This window comes from Anomalospiza imberbis, chromosome 1 (assembly GCF_031753505.1).
Source record: "Anomalospiza imberbis isolate Cuckoo-Finch-1a 21T00152 chromosome 1, ASM3175350v1, whole genome shotgun sequence".
NCBI lineage: Eukaryota > Metazoa > Chordata > Aves > Passeriformes > Viduidae > Anomalospiza > Anomalospiza imberbis.
In genome coordinates, this window is record NC_089681.1 from 37,877,436 (window position 1) to 37,898,835 (window position 21,400).

Here is a 21,400-nt window from a genome sequence, read left to right on the forward strand (position 1 = left end):
GGAGAGAATTATCAAGTCCAGAAACACACTGAGGAGTAGAGTACTTTCCTGTCCCTTTTCAGGTCTTTTCTATCTTTACATATCTTTTTTACACTGTCTGCAGTGAGTATATCATTTATCGGTTAATAAGTTGTCTGACAAGATAGCCACTTTGTACCTAATTGTTCAGTTTATTTATGTATTATTGATGAGCCTAGACTTGAACTCTACTTTCCTTAGAGACTGCTTGATAAATCTGTTGGCTAACCCTATCTAAGGAACTGAATTACCTGCTGTAGCATAATACATGACATTGCTTTTGCTGTGTATTCTTAAAAAGAAGCTGGTTATACATTTCCAATAAGCTGTGTTTAACAGTAAGAAATAAAATCACATACATAATTCACATTGCTGTCTGTGTTAACAACAGATCTTCAATGATGCCCTGTAATGCTTAAAATACTTCCCCAGCTTTTAAATCAATGTTCTGACTATTTTAGCTTGTAAGGTTCTGGATCATGTAGCTAAAAGAATTTCTGAACTGCAAAATCATAATTATGAGTACAACTATTAGGCATGTCAAAACACTTGTGTTTTGCTAATATGATCTGAAAATATTGGAAATTAATCACCTTATACTTTTCAAGGCAGCAGTTACTATTTCAAACAAATGAATAAAACACCAAATTAATTTTCTGTCAAAACATGAATCTAATGATGGCACATATCTGTACTCTGTTATTATTTCTGAACTTTTGACTTGTAGGCACTGACATAAGGGTAATTGGGGAGTATTACATGATCTCTAAAGCACAGGAAGAAGCAGTGATACAGTATGGCTAGCAATTTATGAATACAGCTATTAAGACTCAGGAGCCTCTGCAAAACCCTGAAGTCTCTTACTACTTCTAGAAGAATATCACAAAGCAGATTGTTGCTGACACCAAAAAAGGCTGTGTGCTGAATGCATGAGCCCATGTAATGACTTTCCTAAAAATGAGAAAAAAAGAAAACTGCACCTCAATAAGAGTTAAATTTTCTGAGACTGATCAGTTTCAGTCTTGAAAGCAATTGGATTATACCAATATAGACCCGGACCAGTGTCCTGGTACCAGCACCATCTGTGAAAAGGTGTTTAATTCTGAATTGCATTCAAATCAAGGACATTTTGCTCCATCAAGAAATGCATGATCATTTCAACTGGTGCTGTATTTGCCTTTTAATGTGGGAGGGAAGGAGCCAAATATGGGTTTGGAAATATTTATGCAGCTGTTGTGTTTCTGCTGGAGTTGTATATCTGCAAATCTGAGTACAATTTGCCCATTTGATTTTCTTTGTTCCCTCTTTACTGGTTTGGCTTGGAGGATTTTTTTACCTAATAAACACAGAATTAAGTTCTTCTAGATTGGGAAATGAGTTTGACTATGTCAAGAAAGCTTATTTTGTGTATGTACAGCAGAGACAGAGACATAATCTTAGGCATGACCATTGAAGCTGTAATTTTTAGTAGGTTCCTCCATAAATTTAAAACTTTCAGCATGCATTTCAGTCTTCCAAACAAAAAGAACACATTTAAACAGAAATTATTGAAGCCATTTATTTCAAGTTTGATGTGCACTAATTTAATGGTCTTTAGGCATGAAACATTATGATAATTTTCATCACATATTTTATCAAATCCCAAGGACAGTGTATTAATACTTCAGTAGCTTGTAGAGAAAGGTGAGAGAATATAATATGGAACACTAAAATGATAAGGTATGTTTTCCATGGCATTACTGTTACAGAGTATTTTCATTGATTAATCAAATGGCTAGAGTCTGACTAGGCTATGAGTTTGCTGAATTTAAACAACAGTTATTGTACAATTGGGTAAAACAGAAGCAGATATTGTGATGCTGTGGGGAAAATGAAACATCAAAAGCTAATAAGAACCCATTTTTATATCATAAAATAATAAGAACAGCTTCATCAAGCTTTAATCACATTTTTATAATACACATTTTTAAAAAATTATATTAGCTCATTAGCAGGGGTTATACCATAGATTGTTATAATTAGAGTAGGATTAACAAATGCCAAGTTCTGCTTCTATTTCAGTGCATTGAAGCACAGGCTGCACTGTGTGAATCATAGGATTATCTGTATTTCAAGAGGTTTGTTTTTACATTGGTGTCATGGTCCAGTTCAAAACTGATGGCACGCACTTTGCAAGGGCTGGCTAGTTTAATTTCAACCAAAATGAGGGAAGCCTGTGTCCACCTTGTCCATAATTCCTCTTCTAGCCGTGGAGTTTGGAGTACCTGTGTCTCTCTGGGCAGCTGCAGGTGGAGAATCACTGCCAGTGAATCAGAGCCCTGGCTGGCCAGCAGCAAGCCCAGCCTGGTGCTCCCTTCATGGTAAGTTGTAAAAATGAAGCACTTCCCTTGTGTCTCTGCATGGCCAGTGTAACAGAACTCTGCTTGTTTCACTGCATTCAGGGACTTCTGAAGTAAATCACACTGCAAATGTTGAAGTGACAGTGCCTTGCCGATATTAATTTGACAAGATGATAATTGCCAATTTTTATTTCAGTTGTTAAGAGGAATTTCTAAGGGCTTGAAATTATTTCTGCTCAAAGCTACAAAGACTGATACCAGTAAATATTGTCCTGTGAGTAAGAACACTGCACTAGATGTGAGAGAGAAGAATTCAAGTCTTCATCGACAGATATTTTTAGGAAATTGACAGCCACATAAGTGATATGGGAAGACCCAGCCTATGGCCTTGATGTGCAGGTGATGTGTGAGGGAGTGGCAGAGTAGGACTGAAACAAGGTTTCCCACAGTGCTACTGTGTGCTTGAACTGCCACATTCTTCTGGTGAAAGTGGCTTTTTCATTTCTCATGTAAATGTTTAAAAGTCATCTTCGTTATAAGATTCATCTTGAAAATGCTTTATTTGAAAAATCCATAGAGCTCTGACTTAGGCCAAAATCCATGGAGCTTAGGTCTTCACCATTTGTCATAGGTCATGCTATGTACCCTAACTCTCTGGCAACTTTCCATACTACTGTATAAATCAGGATAAGCTTTCAATGATTTCATTTATTAAGGGCTGGCAAAAAGCAAAGCATTTTCTAAATAATAATGCATTTTCTAAATAATACAGGAAGAAAGAGCTTGATGAATACCCAGGGTCTAGATGAAGCCTGGGAATAAAGAATCTGTTCAGGATTATCCATGTCTAACTGGAGCACTACATTCATTCTGGACAGCATATGAGATGGTGAAATAGACATCAGTAAAGGGAAGCACTTAAGCAATTACAAATGAAGAAATGCTTGGAAAAAAGCATGTTTCCAGAGAAGGTTAAAGGAATTTAAATTGGCTTTCTGGAGAGGAGGACAGAGTATCTGTCATTGTGTTTACAAGGGTTAGTAAAAGGTAGAAGTCATTAGTCTCAGCAGACTAGAGGGATGGAAAAAGGCCTTAAGATAAAACAGCAAAATGGCTGAAGTGTTTGAACCAAAAGAGGAAAATGCATGAAAGTGCCATTGCTGGAGTTGTAAGGCAGGAATTAGCAATATGTTTCTGTGGATGCTCTGTGAAACTTATTCTGCTGTTATTCAGGGGATGGCTTTGCCTGCTCGAGGAGCTTTGTCCCATGCTGTCTCATGCTGATATGCATGGCCTCTTAGAAAGACAAAAGCCATGGTGCTGGTAATGCCAGGTTTGAGTAACTTTTGCTATCTGATTTGCTGTGAGGAGTGTTCAACAGTAATAGATTCATAGTGTATTGATGGGAAAAGCAGCAGCCAGTGTTGAGCATGGCACCTGTTCTTCAAGCAAGAGGGAGGAGGAGGTGGGACATTTTTTGTCTTTAGAGGGTTTTGATAAGAGAATGGCAGGTACAACTGTAGCTTTATATTTTAGCTCTTTACCTTCAAAACTTAGAAAAAATTGAAATACATTTCCATGGACTTGTCTTTTTTTTCTGTTAAAAAATATATCAATTGTATAAAGGAAACACTGCTGCAGACTCTTTAAAAAAGCTATTATGAGTGCAACTTGGCAAAATACAAAGAAAAGATTAAAACAGTCATGGAATAATTTAGTCATAAAGTGAACTTGAAGGTCAAGTTTTATCTTAAAAGGTGTAGAGAACACTTAGAATTTTTGAGAACAGATAAGTGATCTCACATCAAGGACATGTCTTCACTGAAGTTGGTAAGAAAAAAAAGTAAAACAACTTTTCCTCTTCTGCTTTTGAGTAATATTTTGAACATTTCTAACCACATCTACTCCCAAATGACCTATTTTAGGATAGAATACTGCTAAGTTCCCTACATTGCTCTGCCAGGGTATCTCAGTTTGATCTGTAGACAATCTTAGCAACGGAGCTACAAGCCTTGTCAAGGTTCTGAATCTGTTGCAACTATAAGTGTAAAAATCCACGTTGGTTCAGATTCTTCTTATGAACATTCATGGTGCTCCCTCTTCTTATTTGATGCAGACAGAAATAAACATGTGTGACATTCTTAATGAAAATAATCCTGTTGAAATTAAGGAATTACCAAAGTAACTGTGGATGGAAGTAGGATTCTCCACATGGCTGCCACAGTAGCTGTTTTGGTAAACTCTGCTTGTGTATCAGCCCTACAACACTCTTGTCATTTAACAGATGTCCATGTTTTCCTAAGTCCTTGCAATTAGTCATTTCTGTTATCACTCTCTCCAGGTCTGAATTAGTTCTATCTAATGAGATCCCATCAGACTGTGCTAAATAATTTGGTTTATCAGAAATTTAAGCTGATTTTTTCCAAGTGAGTTAGTTACATACCTAAATATTTTATTCCTGTTTCTGTAAATGTCTGAGCTCTTGCATCCAATTTATTGCATATTTCAATGAGTGCTTGATTTTAAGTATTTTTGCATTGTCCTTTCAGCAGGATAATTTTAATACATGTTGTACATGTGATCCAAATGACCTGCTGCATTAGTCTAGAGCACTTAAGGTCTTAGGCGATACTATTTAAAATTGGATTTTTAAAGATGGCATAGGTAAAAAAAATATTTCTACATATGCCATGTGTTTTATCCCTCTTACTCTTTCAAGCATAAGTCATTCAGGCAAGGTTGTTTATTTATCTGGCAGTTGTCACCTTATTTCTTCTCAAGATCCTGTTTCATAGGATTTTCAGAATAGTAGTAGAATTTTGCTTGTGCTTTTTTGGTTGATGTTGTTCTACCCCTTTTTATTTCTAATATTCTGCTGTGCAGGAGATGTACTTACCCTTAGGAACTATATTTATCCCATTCACTATAAATAACACAGTAGATAAAACTCTGTCCATGGATCCCTACAATTTTCCAACTGTACTCATGCAAGGCAATGGTTCTGTCCTAGTTGTGCAAAACTTGTTGACTGTGGTCCATGGAACTTCTCTTCTGCTATACTCCAGCACAGAGGTTCTCTATGTGGATATACAAAAAATGCTTTTTAGTCAACTCTTTACCCTCTGTAGATCCTGTTTATTAAGCTTTCATGTGTGTCATTACATAATCTACCACTTTTCACAATGAGGCAGCGATGAACATGGACAAAAATTACTGTGAAACTCAACGATCCCTATTCCATTACCAGTCTACCAGTTCCTGATCCAACTGGCACAATTCCCTTTACCTTCCATGGTGCAGGATGAGAACTTGTAATGAAATTGACCAGGTCTGTTGGTGTTGGAAAATGTTACCAGCCTATGAGGTTAAATAAATTTCCTCAGCTGCTGTGGGCAGAAAAAGAAGGGTCTTATCTTAATTGTTCAAACCTTTCCACCTTATCACTCAATTTTCCCAGTGGGTGTCTGCATCTATAATTTAGTGTGAATTGAGTAAAATAATAACAAAAGCACTTGCTACTTTGATCTTGGTATGTTTATTTAATGAGTGTTCAATATGCAAAAAATAGCTGAGCATAGGAGTCCAGACCACAGTGTGCTGGGTTTATTTTATTTTACCTTATTTTATTTCTTTTTAGTTTTTTATTATTATTTGATTTTATTTTATTTTATTTACAGAGCCAAGGTTAAAAGGAGCAGGATCCCAGCTGAGAGAGTTCAGAGTTCATCTCTGCATGTTCACTGTCTTCCATTTAAATGTACACAAAGGACTAATACAGTACTCGCTCTCCCCTGGGCTGTCTTTGATACACTCTGCTGTGCCTGGACTCTGCCACTCCTCCTATCAGTCTGATCCTACTTCTTTTAGCCCGCTGTGCTCAGCACTGTAACCTCATTCAGCTAGTGCTCTGCATGTAGGCTAACAACTTCAAGGCTCTGTCAGGCATTGACACATGCAGGCTCCAAGTGGGAAGCTAAACACTCCCCTTCACCTTTCCTGCAGTTTCACATTAACCTCTATTAAGTGCAGGAAAAACACAAATGCTGTAGTGCCATTATTCAGGTTTTAACTACCAGTGTATATTTAGATATTCAGCCAGCTGTCCACCTACGAGAACATACTCAGCAAACATTCTGTCTCCTCCCTTTTTCCCAGTGAGAGAGGTAAATAGTGAGTAAGCTTGAGGAATGCAGTGGTGGATTGGGCATTTATGACGCAGACATGAAAATCTGGGAGAAAACTTTGACAGCACTGTCTGTACTTTCTTGAGGCAATAGCAGGTGTTATAATTGAAAAATGAGGGAAAAATGGTCTCATTTGAGGAGAACCAAGCACTGTATTTACAAAATATTTTGTCTTTGAAAGCCAGGGGGTAGAAAAGGCAGTGCTAGTCTGCATGCCCTATCACACTTGGATCCAAGCACCAAATGGGTCCAAGTCTATTGGGTGCTGTGGGCAAAGAGAATTTCATGGCTGTTTCTGGCTTTTTCTAAGACAGGAAATGTCTGACAGCGTTTCCTTGCGAAGCAGCACCCCCGCTTCCTGCTCTGAGGCTGCTGCCAGTGCTCTCACACACCTTGTGCCTGCCTTTAAGACTGGAGTAGATTCCTTCCCAACTCCAATCTGGCCAGTCCACATGTCACTGTACTTGGACCACATAAAGAGAACGTACCCCATATTCCTGGTTCAGACTCTTCAGCAATATGAAGATGAAAGGACCGGAGACATAAAGGATTTTCCTGATACTTTGTTCCTGAAAACTAGTAGCAGAATAAAAATTAAAATTAATAATAATAATAATGATAATAATAATAATAATAGTCTTGAAACATTCTATCTCCACTCTATTGCTTGACTCATCAAACTTTCAGTATCCTGGAGGGCTTCTATTGTTACAGATGGGACAGGATTCCTCCAGGTCCTGCCAGTCTGCACTAATCATCTTCCTTTGGCCACAGAGGGGCATCCAGCTCTGCAAAGAATTTGACTTCTTTTTGCCATTCAGGCATTTTCACCCAATCGCATGGTTTTTCAGTACGCTCCTCTGCTGATAAACAAGGTTTATGGAAGGAGGGAGGGAAGATGGCAGAATAATCAAAGTTGATAGTACTAGATTGTTTTTTGACAATTTTCCTGTGATAGTCCTTCAGTGAGGTGTCAAGCTTCTTTCCTTTGAAGGAAGGGTGCCTGTCTGGAATGCATTACTGTAACCTGTCTTGGATAAATTTTAACATGTTCAAGTACAGCATACAAAATGGAGTTTAGGAGACAAAATGGAGTTTCAATTTAATACAAATGTGCCGCTTTGCCAAACTGTGTCAAGAAAGGAATTTTCCACCGTGTATGATGTTTACAGAGCATCTCTGGTTTTATCTTTAATGGTTGACATAATAAGATCAACTGTTTCTTTAGCATAGCAATTTGATGATTTATGTTGTATCCCATTATTATTTTAGTGTCATTTCAGCAGCTCTGAGTAAAACAAAATATCACTCTTTGTCATGAAGCAATGTGAGACAATATCCACCCTTGGCATTTGGTTTAAAATAAACAAAATTACCTAGCTTTAAAGATTTTTCAGGATTAGTGGCTTTTAGAGAATGTAAGTTACAAATGATATCTATAACCTGTAAGCAGTAAAATCACTATATCACTAGAAATAAATAATCCTTTTACACAATGCTATTGCAACTTCTTAAAATGAAACATAACCAGTTGTGCTGGGGCGCCATCAGAGTAGGGTAAACTATAGTTTAATGATATAACTAAAGTTTATGTTTAAACCTAAATCAATCTTCCTGTTCAAATCTAAGATGGGAGAAATTTGTATTTAGATTATGTGATTAATAACACATGCTTTGAAGATCTCTAAGATCCTTTGAAGAAATCAGAATGTCAAGTCCAGTGGCTTTACCCAGAAGATTAACTTACTAAACATAGCACCTTTCACCACTATCATCATCTCTCCGCTTGCTTCTCCTCCTTTAATCTTTACATTTTTGGATATCACTTTTGGGATACATTTGTGCACAGAACATTGTCCAAAGCTGCTCCCCCTCCACACCCCTGTCCCAAGTGTATTTTGGCATCCATAGCCATTTGGGCTCATATTCCTTGGGCTGCCCTGCCCACACTGCAGCTGGATGACATGCAGTACTGGCACATTGTGCTGCCCTTTGGTATGAATGGGAAAAAGCTCAAACATTCATGTGCTTGAATTTTTTTCTTTCACATAGCTCATATAACTGTGCCTGAAGAACTTAGGGCACACATATATATATGCATAGAAAGAGAGAGCAATTATGCAGTACCCTCAGAAGTCAAAAACTGGATGAAAAAAGGAGCAAAAGAAACCCTCATTTCACAACAGCAAAGAAATGTTACAAGGCAAGAAGAGAGAGGTAGAGGGGAGAAATGTCATTCTCCCTATACTCCAGATAGCACAGGTGATCCTTGCAATGAAAAGAGAGTGACTTGGTATAGAGGAAGGTAGTTTAAGTGGAGGGGAGAACTCGAAGCTAGGCTGAAACCTTGTTTAACATGTATGTCTATGTGGTAGCTGTCATCTGAACAAGCTACATGATGATAATGCAGATATTAATCTGCATTTCTAATAATTGTATGCACACATAGAGTTACTAGCCTATAAATATATTTTACTTCCAGTTATCCTCTTTGGTTCTCAAGCCCTTTCAGTTTTTTCTGCCACCTTGCACCCTCCTTTTTGTATTCCAAAGTTTTCTGTCTAGTTAGGTGATCAAATAAACATTCTCTGCATTGGTGTCACCATGAGACATTTTTTTGTCTGTTCAACCTGTTTATAGCCTCTTTGTTACATAGTCCACCCAGGGTGTTTTTAATTTAAAGCACGTTAAGAACGAATAAAAAAATACTATTCTTACAAGCTTTGCTAAATCATAATATACTGTTATAAATGATGATAAAGTTTGACGCAATTTAAATGGGAAGATGAAAACGGGTTCCTGGCCACACATTGAGTGACTCTGGTATGATGCCACATTCTTGGAAGGCAGAAGCCAGCCATGGATCCCTTAAAACACTTTTACCACTCTGGGCATTTGCTAAACTCTGTCATACCTCTTGTATCAGTTACAGTGTTTAGGTAATTACATCCCTAACTTCTATGAGTAAATTGTATTTAATAACAGCAGTTGTGCATATTGGTTGCTGAACATTTCAACTTGTCTTACAAAGGGTCATTCTGAGGGGTCTTCTAACTGGCCATGCCATAGTGTTGCCTGTATGTTTTATTTATAATAATAATTTAAATAAAGAATATTATTTATAATATTATTCAGGATCATAAATCCTGAATTTATATTAAAACTAGTTCCCAGTTATATTTCTTTTAATATTACAATGCAGTCATATTCTTCATTTGCTCTCACCCAAACTTCTCATGCAGTTACACTTTAAAGTGAAAAGAAATGTTGTCAAGAGTAGTTATTATCACATACCAGAATATTGTATTAGCATTCACATTTAATAGATTAAAATGGAAGATTTTGAAATCTGGTCTTAATGATACTGAGGGGTCTTGGAGACACATTGGGAAAGCTTTATATGAAATGTCATGTGATATAAATACATCATACATAGGTTCATAAAAGACAGTTCATTTAACTGCCCGCCTTTGTGTTTCTTCTGTTCTGTTGGGATGAATCATCCACGGGTTAAGTGATGCTTGTGCAGTTTCTTTGCTTGAAATCAAGCACAGTGAGTGGCAGGAAAGCTTAGGGAATACAAGCTGAGATTGCCAACCTGAAAATGATGACTACACTAAGACAATTTTGGAAGCATAGAGTATAACCTGGAAGAACGCTGTGGTAGTTGGAAGACATCTTTGAGCCATATCTGCTCATCTTTAGGCTCACTCTGATCCAGATAGGTTGTTTGAACTGTTGTATACACTTTACTTGTAAAGCTGAATTACAGCTGGATATAGCATGAATTTAAGGGTCCAGATAGAGACTTGTTGAAAGGTGCCATGCTGCAGAGCCTGCACATTAAAAAGCAATCTATTAAAGGTGAAATGATTCAATATTAATTTCTGGGCTTTAGGAGCATATTTTGGAAGCTTCTAAACAGATGGGAAAAAATATGAATAGAATTTTTCAGTTGATCCAATTGTTGGCATTTTTTCCTCAATTTATTTTTTTGATGTGGGATCATCATGTTTGGGCAAGGTGAGCATTGTATCTGTGCTGCATCAGTTTTTCTGAACTTTTTGTTATTGAAGGTTTGTGTACCCTTCTTTTGGCTGGGGTGGGGTGTACAGGTCGTCTCTTTTTCACGCTGCTTTAGTAGTTGGGAAAGGGGATGATGAATAAACAAACCAGCATTGTGGTAAATATTTTGTTTTATTCTGGTATACAGAATTTTCACTCTTTTATAAACATTTTAGTAAACATTGAGAACGTGAAGGAGGTATCTCCTGGCAATACCTGCTGTACAAAATGCATGTGTATATGCCTCATCCATTGAGTTTATGGGAGTTTTTCAGGCTCATATCCAAAGTCTTAGGAACTGCCAAGTAGCCATGCACCCCACTGCACTGGACTGAGGGCAGATAATAATTCAAACAGCAGTAAATGTAGTACAAACACTAACATGGCAAGAGTGTTATTGTCAGCTGATGCATATATAAACACTACAATAAATACACATCACATCAAATTTTACTGACCTGTATAACCTATTACACAACACCTTGCACATACTTCTGACAAGCAGATGCTAAATATTGCAGTGACTAAATTCCATGCTTGAATATTGAAGAAATTAAGTAACAAATCAGACAGCTGCTGGATATTTTTAGATGTTAATAGGTCACTCAGATTTTACAAACATTATACATCAATATATTTTTTAAAAAATTTACCCTAACAAATTAATCCAATATATTGCAGAAGGTAATTTCTAATGTAAGCATCAATCCCCTTACATTTCTCATATAAGGTCAAAAGGCCACGAAGTTTAAATTTACACATATTATTTTCTGTTTTAGTTTCTCTGAAACATGCTCACATAAAGCCCATAGACCATGGCAGAAATAAAAATATTTCAGAGCTAAATAGAGGGCCACAAGCAACAAACAGGAGAGGCTGAGATCCAATATCCTACCATGCCAGGGGGACCACTAATAGCAAGGCACTGATTAGGTAGGCAGATCATCCAAGAACAACACACAGAATTATAAAAATTTCAGTGTTCATGGAAAAATACCTTAGGGAAATTATTCAGAAAATGCAGATTTGGTGATTGTAAGCTTGGGAGCAAGGACAGATGACCAAACATTCAAAAGAGGGAATTATATGAAAGACTAGTTTACTTCATAAAGATTCTTAAATCATGGTCTCATACATTATGGAGGGCAAAATAAATTGAAATAATTCTTGACTGTATCTAGCCAGTAGGCAGAAAAGAAAATAAATTTCTTCATATTCACTGCAACTAAACACAAACAGCATGGTATTTGAATTACAGCAAAGCTTGCAATGTATCACAACAACTGTGTGAAGATAATGGGGGAAAATCAAAAGAGGAGACTCAAGGAATGATGGTTTCCAGGGCAGATAGGACTCCCATAACCAGCAAATGTAACTATCCTGTCCATGGGGTTTCTTATAAATATGATATGGATTGCATCTGTTCCAAAAAAGATATCAAACCTCATTCTAAAATGTCTGAGAAATGATGAGTTTGCTGTTGACATAATGCTTAATTACCTCCTAAAGTAGGGACTTGTATCTTATTTCAGGGCTGAATTTCTGTAACTTCCATTTCTCAACACTAGATCTCATTATACCACTGTCAGGAAGGCTGACATCTTGCTATCAGACATCTTTCCAGGGTGTAAGTACCAATCACAGTGATCAAGGCACCTTTCAGCCTTCCGTCTGACAAGCTGAATAAGTTGAGCTCCTGTAGGCCTTGCACTGGAGTGCTTGCTTTCCAACTACTGCCTGTGAAATCTCTCTTCAGAATTTTACTTGTCCATCTGAATAGAAGAAACAATACATTTTTTTCCAATCCAGATACTAAAATTATTTCTCCAGAACTCTACTTTGAATGCTTATAAATAAGAACATTCTTGAATGAGAAAGCTAAAAGAAAAGTTACATGTCAACAAGAAACAAAAAAGGAATGAGCATCAACCTTTATATTATGAACTAATCTAACTATCTCTATTCTGTCAGAATTTGGAAATACTCTATTCCCTATGACAGATCTGTGTCCGTGGCATAATCCTTTCCCTCCCATGAAACTAGGACTTCTGACAGATAGTCTGTGACTATTAAATAGCTCTGGTCAGGAAGGACAGACCATTAGCTGCTGTGCCAGGAGCTGGCATTGTTCATGTTACTGCTGCTGTTACAAGCCTTGTAGCCTCTGGCAGAGAGAGAGGATGAACAGCTGGAAGCAGAAACATTTTCAGCCACCTCAGCAAAAATTGGTAGAGCTATCTGCCAAAGACACGGTTTAACTTTGCCACCTCAGGCTAGTTGAATATGCTGCACCTTGCAGGTAGAATATCCCCAGAAGCTCAACACTGATCACGAAATGTCCATGGGATATTTCACAGGCACCTTCTGTGGGAGCAGAGCAATCTCAGTAGTAGGGACTTCTTAAAAAAGCTGCTGTGTCATGCAAAACAATGGCTGATGTCCAAAATATGTCACTCTAAGCATTCACACAAGGAGTCAAGTGCAAGTTATTTCAAATAGACCTCATAACAGCTGGAAATTTATGGTTGATGACTGGAGATAGGAATTCCTGCTGTTGTTCATTTCTGCTTAAAAGGTTTGAAAAGATTTTCCCTAGCTCCTGAGCAGAAATTGCAACTATCATTGCCCTGTTGGTACTGCCACTTGAGTAGGTGTGACGAGACTTCTGTGGGGACATTTTCCAGACTATGTTAGAAATCAGTAGTTTTACACTTCTTTGTGCTGCTACAGGATGAGGCTCCAGATCTGACAGTTTTTCACCATCTAGACTTTCAGATTTTAATCAACTCCTTTCTATGACATTTCCATTACTTCTTAACTGCAGTTGAGAGAAGGAAAAAAAAAAAAGAAAAGGAAAGAAAAGGAAAGAAGCTTTTTATATATTATATATATCTCCAGGAATGGTATTTATCATTTACAGATGGTTATTTTTGCAGATCTGATTGTGAATGTTTACTTTATTCACACATCAAGCAAACTATCCTCTTACACCATACGGACGGGAGGTATACTCTTTCATACAGTCAGATGTCTGAAGGTTGTCTGGAAATGTATTTCCTACTTTCTGATGTGGGAACATTTCAGTTGGAGGGGATTTAATTTGTTTTGAAATTTCAACTCTTGTTCTGCTCAGAAGCTAAAGTTGGAATCCATTAAGATGCATTTTAGTGCAGATTCTATTCTCATCTTTCTTTTCTCAGTAAGTGTGCAATTCACTTAGTACTTCATTGCAACCAACAGCAATATGTATACATGGTGCACAAAATGAGGCATTTTGTTTTAAAACAGATTGCAGATGAAAGGAAACCATTCATTTCTTCCTTGCTAGCTGTAATTACTAGAGCACTAATTACTCCAAATCACTGACATCCAGGGTCAATAAGGATGACAACAGGAACATCAAAGACAAGATGCACACATGCGATTACAAGTCTCTAAAACCAGGCTGTAATATTATTTTATAGCAACTGTTTTTTTCAGTCAATTCTAAAAAATCGAGTTTGCTGAATGTTTACTATTATTTCCTTTGCAGTTTGACGGTGAGAACATGTATATGAGTATGACAGAACCAAGCCAGGACTACGTGCCAGCCAGCCAGGTGGGTTAATTAATCTTCTCTGCCTTGTTTTAAATTGTAATTAAAAAAAATTCAAAGAGTTGCATTGCAAATGAGTGGCACTATCAGTAACTGCTGCAATCAGGAATAATCATAATTTATAAACAAAGCATTTAAGCCTTGTTTCCAGTTAATGAGATAGAGCTGATAAAACACCAGAGTTGGTGTTTCTTGAAAGATACTACCTTGTTTCCTCTCCAGAATGCAAGCAGCTGTTTTGCCAGCATGATCTTTCCTAAACAGTTGTTTTACCTTCAGGAAATAAAGTCTTTACAGGTGCAGGTTATTTGTTCATCTGACTGCAGACAAGTTAATCATTATAAGCTATACATGTCACAAATATCTTTAATTATCACTCATAGAACAGTTGAAGAATTGCATTTTTAGCACTAATCCTGTGTCTGAGGAATGTTGCTATTATTACACAATTAGCAGTGGGGTTAAGGCAATGACTTAGCCTTCTGTAGCCCACAGGCCAAAAGGCTTAATGTGATGTGCATTCTTTAAAGGTATTTTTGAGCCCTTTTCCTTCTGGGGAACCATACACACTAAATTTTGATACTGGATGTATATTAAAAAATTTTCCACCTTTCCACTTGACTTCAAAGATCCTATAGATTTCTAAGAATTACAATTTTATTTACTCCTTAAAAAACAAAAATAGTTTTGAAAGTTTTGGGTTGTCTACCTGTTGCTATGTCTATATGTAGGGGGGAATTTTTCATTAAATCACATGCTTCAGTTTAACTTTGCACCAGTAAGTGGTGGGAATAGTGCTGCTGATTAGTTAGATTGTGTCAGAAATTGCCATGAATAACCAGACTTGTGGTCTATGTCATGCAATATATCAGTCCAGTGGTGTCTGGCCTGACAGAACCAGGAGGCTTACGTGTAAAACTCAAATTAGGTGAGAAATAAGTTTGAATTAATAGTAATTATGTTCAGATAAGCTGAATATAACTTAGGAACTTAGGACTCAACAGCTTTGGAAAGTGTGCATTGAAAACCAAATGTCTTCACGAAGTAGTGTTCGTCAGGTACACAGGTTCCTTGGGGGCAGAGAAACAGGAGGTTGTGTGAGATGAGTGTATGGTTCAATCAAAAAGACCATCTTTAAAGTGTTCCACCATGTTGCTTCCCAGCTTTCTGTTGAAGTCACTCTGAAATACCTTAAGAGACCAATAGTACTTTGCATTTAGGAGTTGTGCATGATTGAACTTATTCAGCTAAGAACCCTCCAAGATCCAAAGGTAGTTTAGAATAGAACTGTTTGATTAAAAAATGAAAAATTATATTATTAATTTTTCTCTAACCATTATTCCAAAAACTGTACTGACAAGTTTTAGTATTACTATTAGATTAAAGCAGCCTAGTATCATCTCATTCTTGCCTTAAGGGTTTTGAAGTGCAAGGGCTAATTGAATTTGTTTGAAACAGTAGAAATACAAACTCTATGAATGATTACTGTTATCAGGCAGCTGCTACCTTTCAGAGAATCATTATGTCTGTCTTAAATAGTTTTGAATAAAGAATTGCAAATCCGCATTATACATCAGGATTATTTTTCTTCTGTTGATATTTTTGTACTGTGTATGCATGTAGTTTAAATAATTTAAATGGCATATTGAAAAATTAAGAATATAAGTTTTAATCTTTTATGTGGTTTCTACATGTGCTAACAAGGCCCAGATTCTCAGATATATTTATGCATCTAACACTCACTTGTTGAAGTGAAAGTAAGGTTCTCAAAGTACCTTTAAAGACCCAGGCCTAGGTATTTTAAATGCAAATTACTTTGTCTTCAAGGGAAAAAATCTATCAAATGTGACATTTCCAAATTCAAAAGTGTCAGAAAACCCTGAATTCTTACTAAGGGCTGGAATCAAGAACAGGCTTACAGACTTAAAGTCTGACCATGGCAAAGCTGAACTCTGGCGTGTCTGACTCCCAGGAAGAGTTCAAAACCCAAAGGCAACCTCTCTGTCTTTTGCTGGGGGATCCATGTGGCAAGAAGCAGCTCAATTGTCAGGCAGAGTGTTTTGAGCTGTTACCAAGTGTGCACCAGTCACCCAGCCTTCTGTGCCTGGTTGAGAGTTGCTGTCAGCCTTGGGCTGTCACAACCTCCTTTCCCTTGCTGGGATTTTCTCCTGATGCTTACACTGTGGTTTTAAGTGAATACACAGAATCATAGAATGGACTGGGTTGGAATGGACCTTAAAGATAATCTAGTTCCTTCCCCCATGTCATGGGCAGGGAAACTTCCACTAGCCCTGGTTACTCAGAGTCCCACCCTGCCTGGCCTTGAAAATTTCCAGTTATAGGAGCACAACCTCTCTGGGCAACCTGTGCCAGTGCCTCACCACCCTTATAGCAAAGAACTTCTTCCTGATGTCTTATCTAAACCTATTCTCCTGCAGCTTAAGGCCATTTCTCCTTGACCTATCACTGCAGGCTGTGGTAAAAAGTCCCTCTCCAGTTTTCTTGTTGGCTCCCTTTAGGTACTGGAAGGCTGCTCTAAGATCTCCTTGGAGCCTTCTCTTTTTCAAGCTAAACAACCCAAGCATTTTTATCCTGCCTTCTTGACTTTGCAAGAAGAGGTGTTCCAGCTCTGTGTGGGCTGGAGCATATGTGAAAGCCTGTACTGTAATAATAACAGTATTAAAAAAAAAAGAGAGAGAGAGAGAGAAAGAGACAGAGACAAAACAACTTCACTGAGAACACGAATATGCGGTGTGATGGAAACCTGTCTCTCATGTTTCATCAAGAACCTGCGACTGTGAGAGGAGCCTTCCCGAACCTGTTCCTGACATAGACAGCTGCGAGTCGTTCCTCAAAGGAACTAAACAACTCTTCATTGGCAGTATCTGTGAGGTCTTCACTGACAGAAGTGGGGTGGTGTTCCTTTCTGGGCATAAGCATTTGGTGGTCAGCCAAAACGGGTGAACTGGCTACCATTTCAAGATCCAGTCTTGTGGTTACAACTGGAAAAAAATACAGTATTTCCTGCTCTGAAAACAAAGCACAAAAGACTGGGTAACTTACAGGGCTAGGGAGAGGAACAGTAAAGGATGCAATTATATTTTCTGACTGTGGTTTTAGGACTGTTTGTTCATTTACCTGTCATTGTTCCTGGATTTAAAACACATAATGCCATAAAAAGAGAGGAGGAAATGTTCTCTCTCAGATGACAGCATAGTTGCTCTAATCATAATTTTGTCCTATGTCTATTTTGCACCTGTGCTTATGAGTCTTGCCATTGCATGACCTTAGTGAGAGGAATGCAGGCTCCTTCCCACCCTTAATAACTTGTCTGTTCCCTCACAAGATCGGAGATAGGAGTTGAATCCTGTCAGAATGAGAAGTAATTACTCTGCTTTTCTTGATGCATTCACATCTGCTACTAAAATATTAATCTCACACGTAAGAAGATACATAGTCCTATCAGAAACTTTTATTGAAGCTCCGGTCATGCTGACTGAGTCAGATATGAGCATCATTTTCTAATATCAGAGTCTGACATAGCTTATTTGTGAAGTGGGTTGGCAGACTGAGTCATGGTATGCAACACCAAGGACCAAGGGGTTTCCACTTGGCTGTCTTTAAGGATTAGGTGATCATAGAGGCAGGATTCCTGGAGTCCTGTTATATGCTGACAAGCACCTCAGTTCTTCTGTTTACTCCAAAGTGTTCATATCCAGAAAAACATCACCTTATATTATTTTACAGGTTTTAATCATTTTATCCCCTTTAGGCTAACATAAATAAAAGCTCAGCCATTGGACAAGAAAAATATAGTTTGTTCCTTTTGCTGTACAACATCAAACATCTGCATAGTTTGGTAATCCAAGACAAGTTGCCTCACAGCATCCCTCAACAATAATTATCATTTCTGTTCAATTTTCAAATCAGTACATGCTTTGGGACTTACAGACCAAGTTGCTAAGTAGCAACATATGGCTCACTACTGTTCCTGTGATGTTGCTGCAAGCAAATAGCATAATTCTGTACTTGAAATTATTTTTACAGAAAGCCAGTTCTGGAACTGAGCCAGAAGAGTAAGTATACAGTAAAAATTAATGATATTCTTTTAAAGCGTCCCAAAAGGCTGTTTGGCAATGTTGTCTCTGTGTACATTATATATATATGTGTTTGTACTGCATTTTTGGTTACAATGTATGTAGTACAGGACTCTACACTGAAGGCATCTCCTAAATTAGTTATGCCAGCCATATTAACAAACATACACAGTAAAACTGTGACATTTTCACTACTAATTGCACTTGGATCTGAAAGTATTTATCATTTTAAAATAAAACTATGCCAACTGATCTGCATTTGAGATTCCCACCAATTATTGTTTTTTCCCCATACCTATAATTGAAACCTTGGACATGAATTACTCTTTATGTTATTCCTCCTCCTGTAATTTGTGGTCCACGCATAGAACAGTCAGTATAAAATTGTATTGCTTATTTTACATTTCTTCCTAGTCAAAATATGGAATGTAATTCAGGACTCTCTTGCACAAACTTTTAACACATTTGTAGCCTTCCTGAGGCCTGATAAATGTTAAGGTTAATGAGTGCAGCTGCCAAATTCCCTGCAAGGTCCAAAGGGAAGGGATGAGAAGAGGCCTGGAGCTGATGATTTGGGGCAGTACCCCTATTGTCCCACTGGAAAGAAAAGATCTGAGGCAGAGGAAGGAATACTGATTGCTCAGAGGTGGTATTTTCCTGTTTCCCAGAGCTATGCCAGGGACATCTATCTAAAATATGTATCTGCATGCTCTTTTTGATGGAGGGGGCACCATGGGTATCAAAACTGTTTGGTCCTGTACAGCTACAGGGTGAAATGGGATGGATTGACATCCAAAAGAGAGATTTTTCATATTAATGTTGCCTTATGCACATGGTCCTACATATAGCCCTCATGTATTTTTACATTTTTATATCATAATTTCTTGGATTATTAATGACATAGCTATTGCTCATGTGAAGTAGAGATGGATAAATGCTACCCAATAGCTTCCCTCTCTTGCTCTGTATTGGTCCTTCCTTGTAGGTAGGCTAGAATTCCAGGATACTGCCAGAAGACACAGTTCTTCAGTATTTTTGCCTGCAACAGTCTCCATCAGCAGAGCAGGGTAAGAGTTAGCTGCCTTGGAAAGGATTGAGAAAAAGCAGCATTCTCAGATAGAGAATCATTACATGGTCCAATGTAGTCCCATGGGTAGATACTACCCTGACCTGAAGTCTAGCACAATCCTGCCCAGAAGTTGGAAAGCTTTTGCTTTGGAAAACTCATTATTTGAGAGGCTGCTCCACAGTGAAAAGGCAATGCCTCCTGGGCAGGCTGTTGGCTGGCTACAGTCCAGGGCTGTTTTGAACCATGCACCACCTCCCTCTTCCTGATCCACTATCTTTTAATTTCAAAAATAGGTTATCAACAGAAGGGAGTCTACTTCTTGGTCCTCCAATTCTCTGAAGTAGTCTATAAATGCTACATTAAAAAAAAAAAAAAATAAAGAGACATAGGTTAAAATGGCCTCAGGGAAATAAAAATACTAGGCAGGCCTTTCAGATCCTGAATGAGCAGTTAAAGGTAGATGTAATTTTACCCTGCCCTTTCACTTTGGAGTAAAACATAGCCTTTTAATATTATCTTAAAATCAGAAAATCAGACAGAGTCTGGAAAGAACAGAGTCCCTGATAAAAATACATCAACAGTTGCATTAACAAGGCTATGTATATATATTTATAGAGATACATCTTTAGAATCATAGAATGGTTTGAATTGGAAGGCATCTTTGAAGATCATCTAGTCCAGTTCCCTGCCATGAGCAGTTGCATCTTTCACTAAATCAGTTTGCTCCAAGCCTCATCCAACCTGACCTTTAAAACTTCCAGTGTTGGGGCACACACAGATTCTCTGCAAAATCTCTTACAGTGTCTCAACACCTTCACAGTAAAGAATTTTTCCTGTGTCCAGTCTAAATCTGTACTCTCTGTTTAAAACTGTTGCTGCTTGTCCTGACACTAGAGGCCTTGGTAAAAGGTCTTTCTCCATCTTTCTTATAAGCCTCATTATATATTGAAAGGTGTTATAAGGTCTCCTCAGAGTCTCCTCTAGACCCAAATAGACAAGTTCATGTTTTCCTGTGCTGAAGACCCCAAAGCTGGATGCAGCACTCCTGGTGGAGTCTCCCAAAAGCAGGATAGAGGGGCAGAATTCTCTCCCTCATTCTGCTGGCCACGCTGCTTTTGATGCAACCCAGAACATGGTTGGCTTTCTGGGCTGCAAGCGTGTTGCCAGCTTATATCCAACTTGTCATCCATCAGTGTCCCCAAGCCCTTCTCCATAGGGCTGTGTTATATATGTATGTATGAATGTCTTTAGCTTTAATGCAAAGTGTATGAACATGTACTGTGTATATATTCAAGGATATTTTATTTTTTTTGTAATCAAATGCCTCAGATTTTATAAAAATATAAGTCAGAATTAGGACTGGAATTGGGAGTCAGAATTAGGACTGGAAGTCAGAATTAAGACTGTTGGCTGGAATTTAAGAGCTTTTACAAATTTCACTTTAAAGATGTAACTCAGGTAAAATACCTTTACCCTTTTTTACGCAAATTCATTTTAGTCAGTTATGTTCAGTAGGTGTGGAACTTGTACTCTGACCAGAAGAAGAAATGTATACGACCTACTTATCCCTGAAAAATGAGTTACTTAAATATGCCTTAACTTAATGCGTCTTTCATTTAATGCCTATTCTATAGCACATGCTGTAAAAACACCAAAGAGGGCAAAATCTAGTCCCTAAGGATCCTAAGCAAACATCCCCATAATTACAGTTGTATAAACAAAAGTGTCCCTCTCCAACCTTCAAAAATCATTAGCGTGGATCTGTAAAATTGAGATCATATCAGAAACCTCAGCAAGTATAACAAAATTTTCAGCATTCTATTTGTCTTCTGGCTGTGAAATCTTGCACTTATATTTTCTTTGCAGCCATGTGGGCAGAAAACTTTTTAATGAAACAGGTTTGGAGGGTAATAGCCTAGCTACAGAATTTTGGGCTTTAGAAGTAAATGTGAGATACTTCTAGAGTAATACTAAAATTTTGAACTTGGCCCTGTTGAATACACAGTGATTCTTCATATCAATTAAGAGTATTT

General features: G+C 37.7%; 1 protein-coding gene across 3 annotated transcripts in view; it reads left to right on the forward strand.

The window, feature by feature from the left end:
* The window catches only part of TOX (thymocyte selection associated high mobility group box), a 218,109-nt gene that overhangs the window by 99,448 nt on the left and 97,261 nt on the right, over window positions 1–21,400 (forward strand). For all 3 annotated transcript variants that reach the window (XM_068188127.1, XM_068188133.1, XM_068188118.1), the window contains exon 2: window positions 14,139–14,204. In XM_068188127.1, coding sequence (XP_068044228.1) covers window positions 14,139–14,204 — 66 coding nt within the window. The remainder of the gene's footprint in view (window positions 1–14,138; window positions 14,205–21,400) is intronic.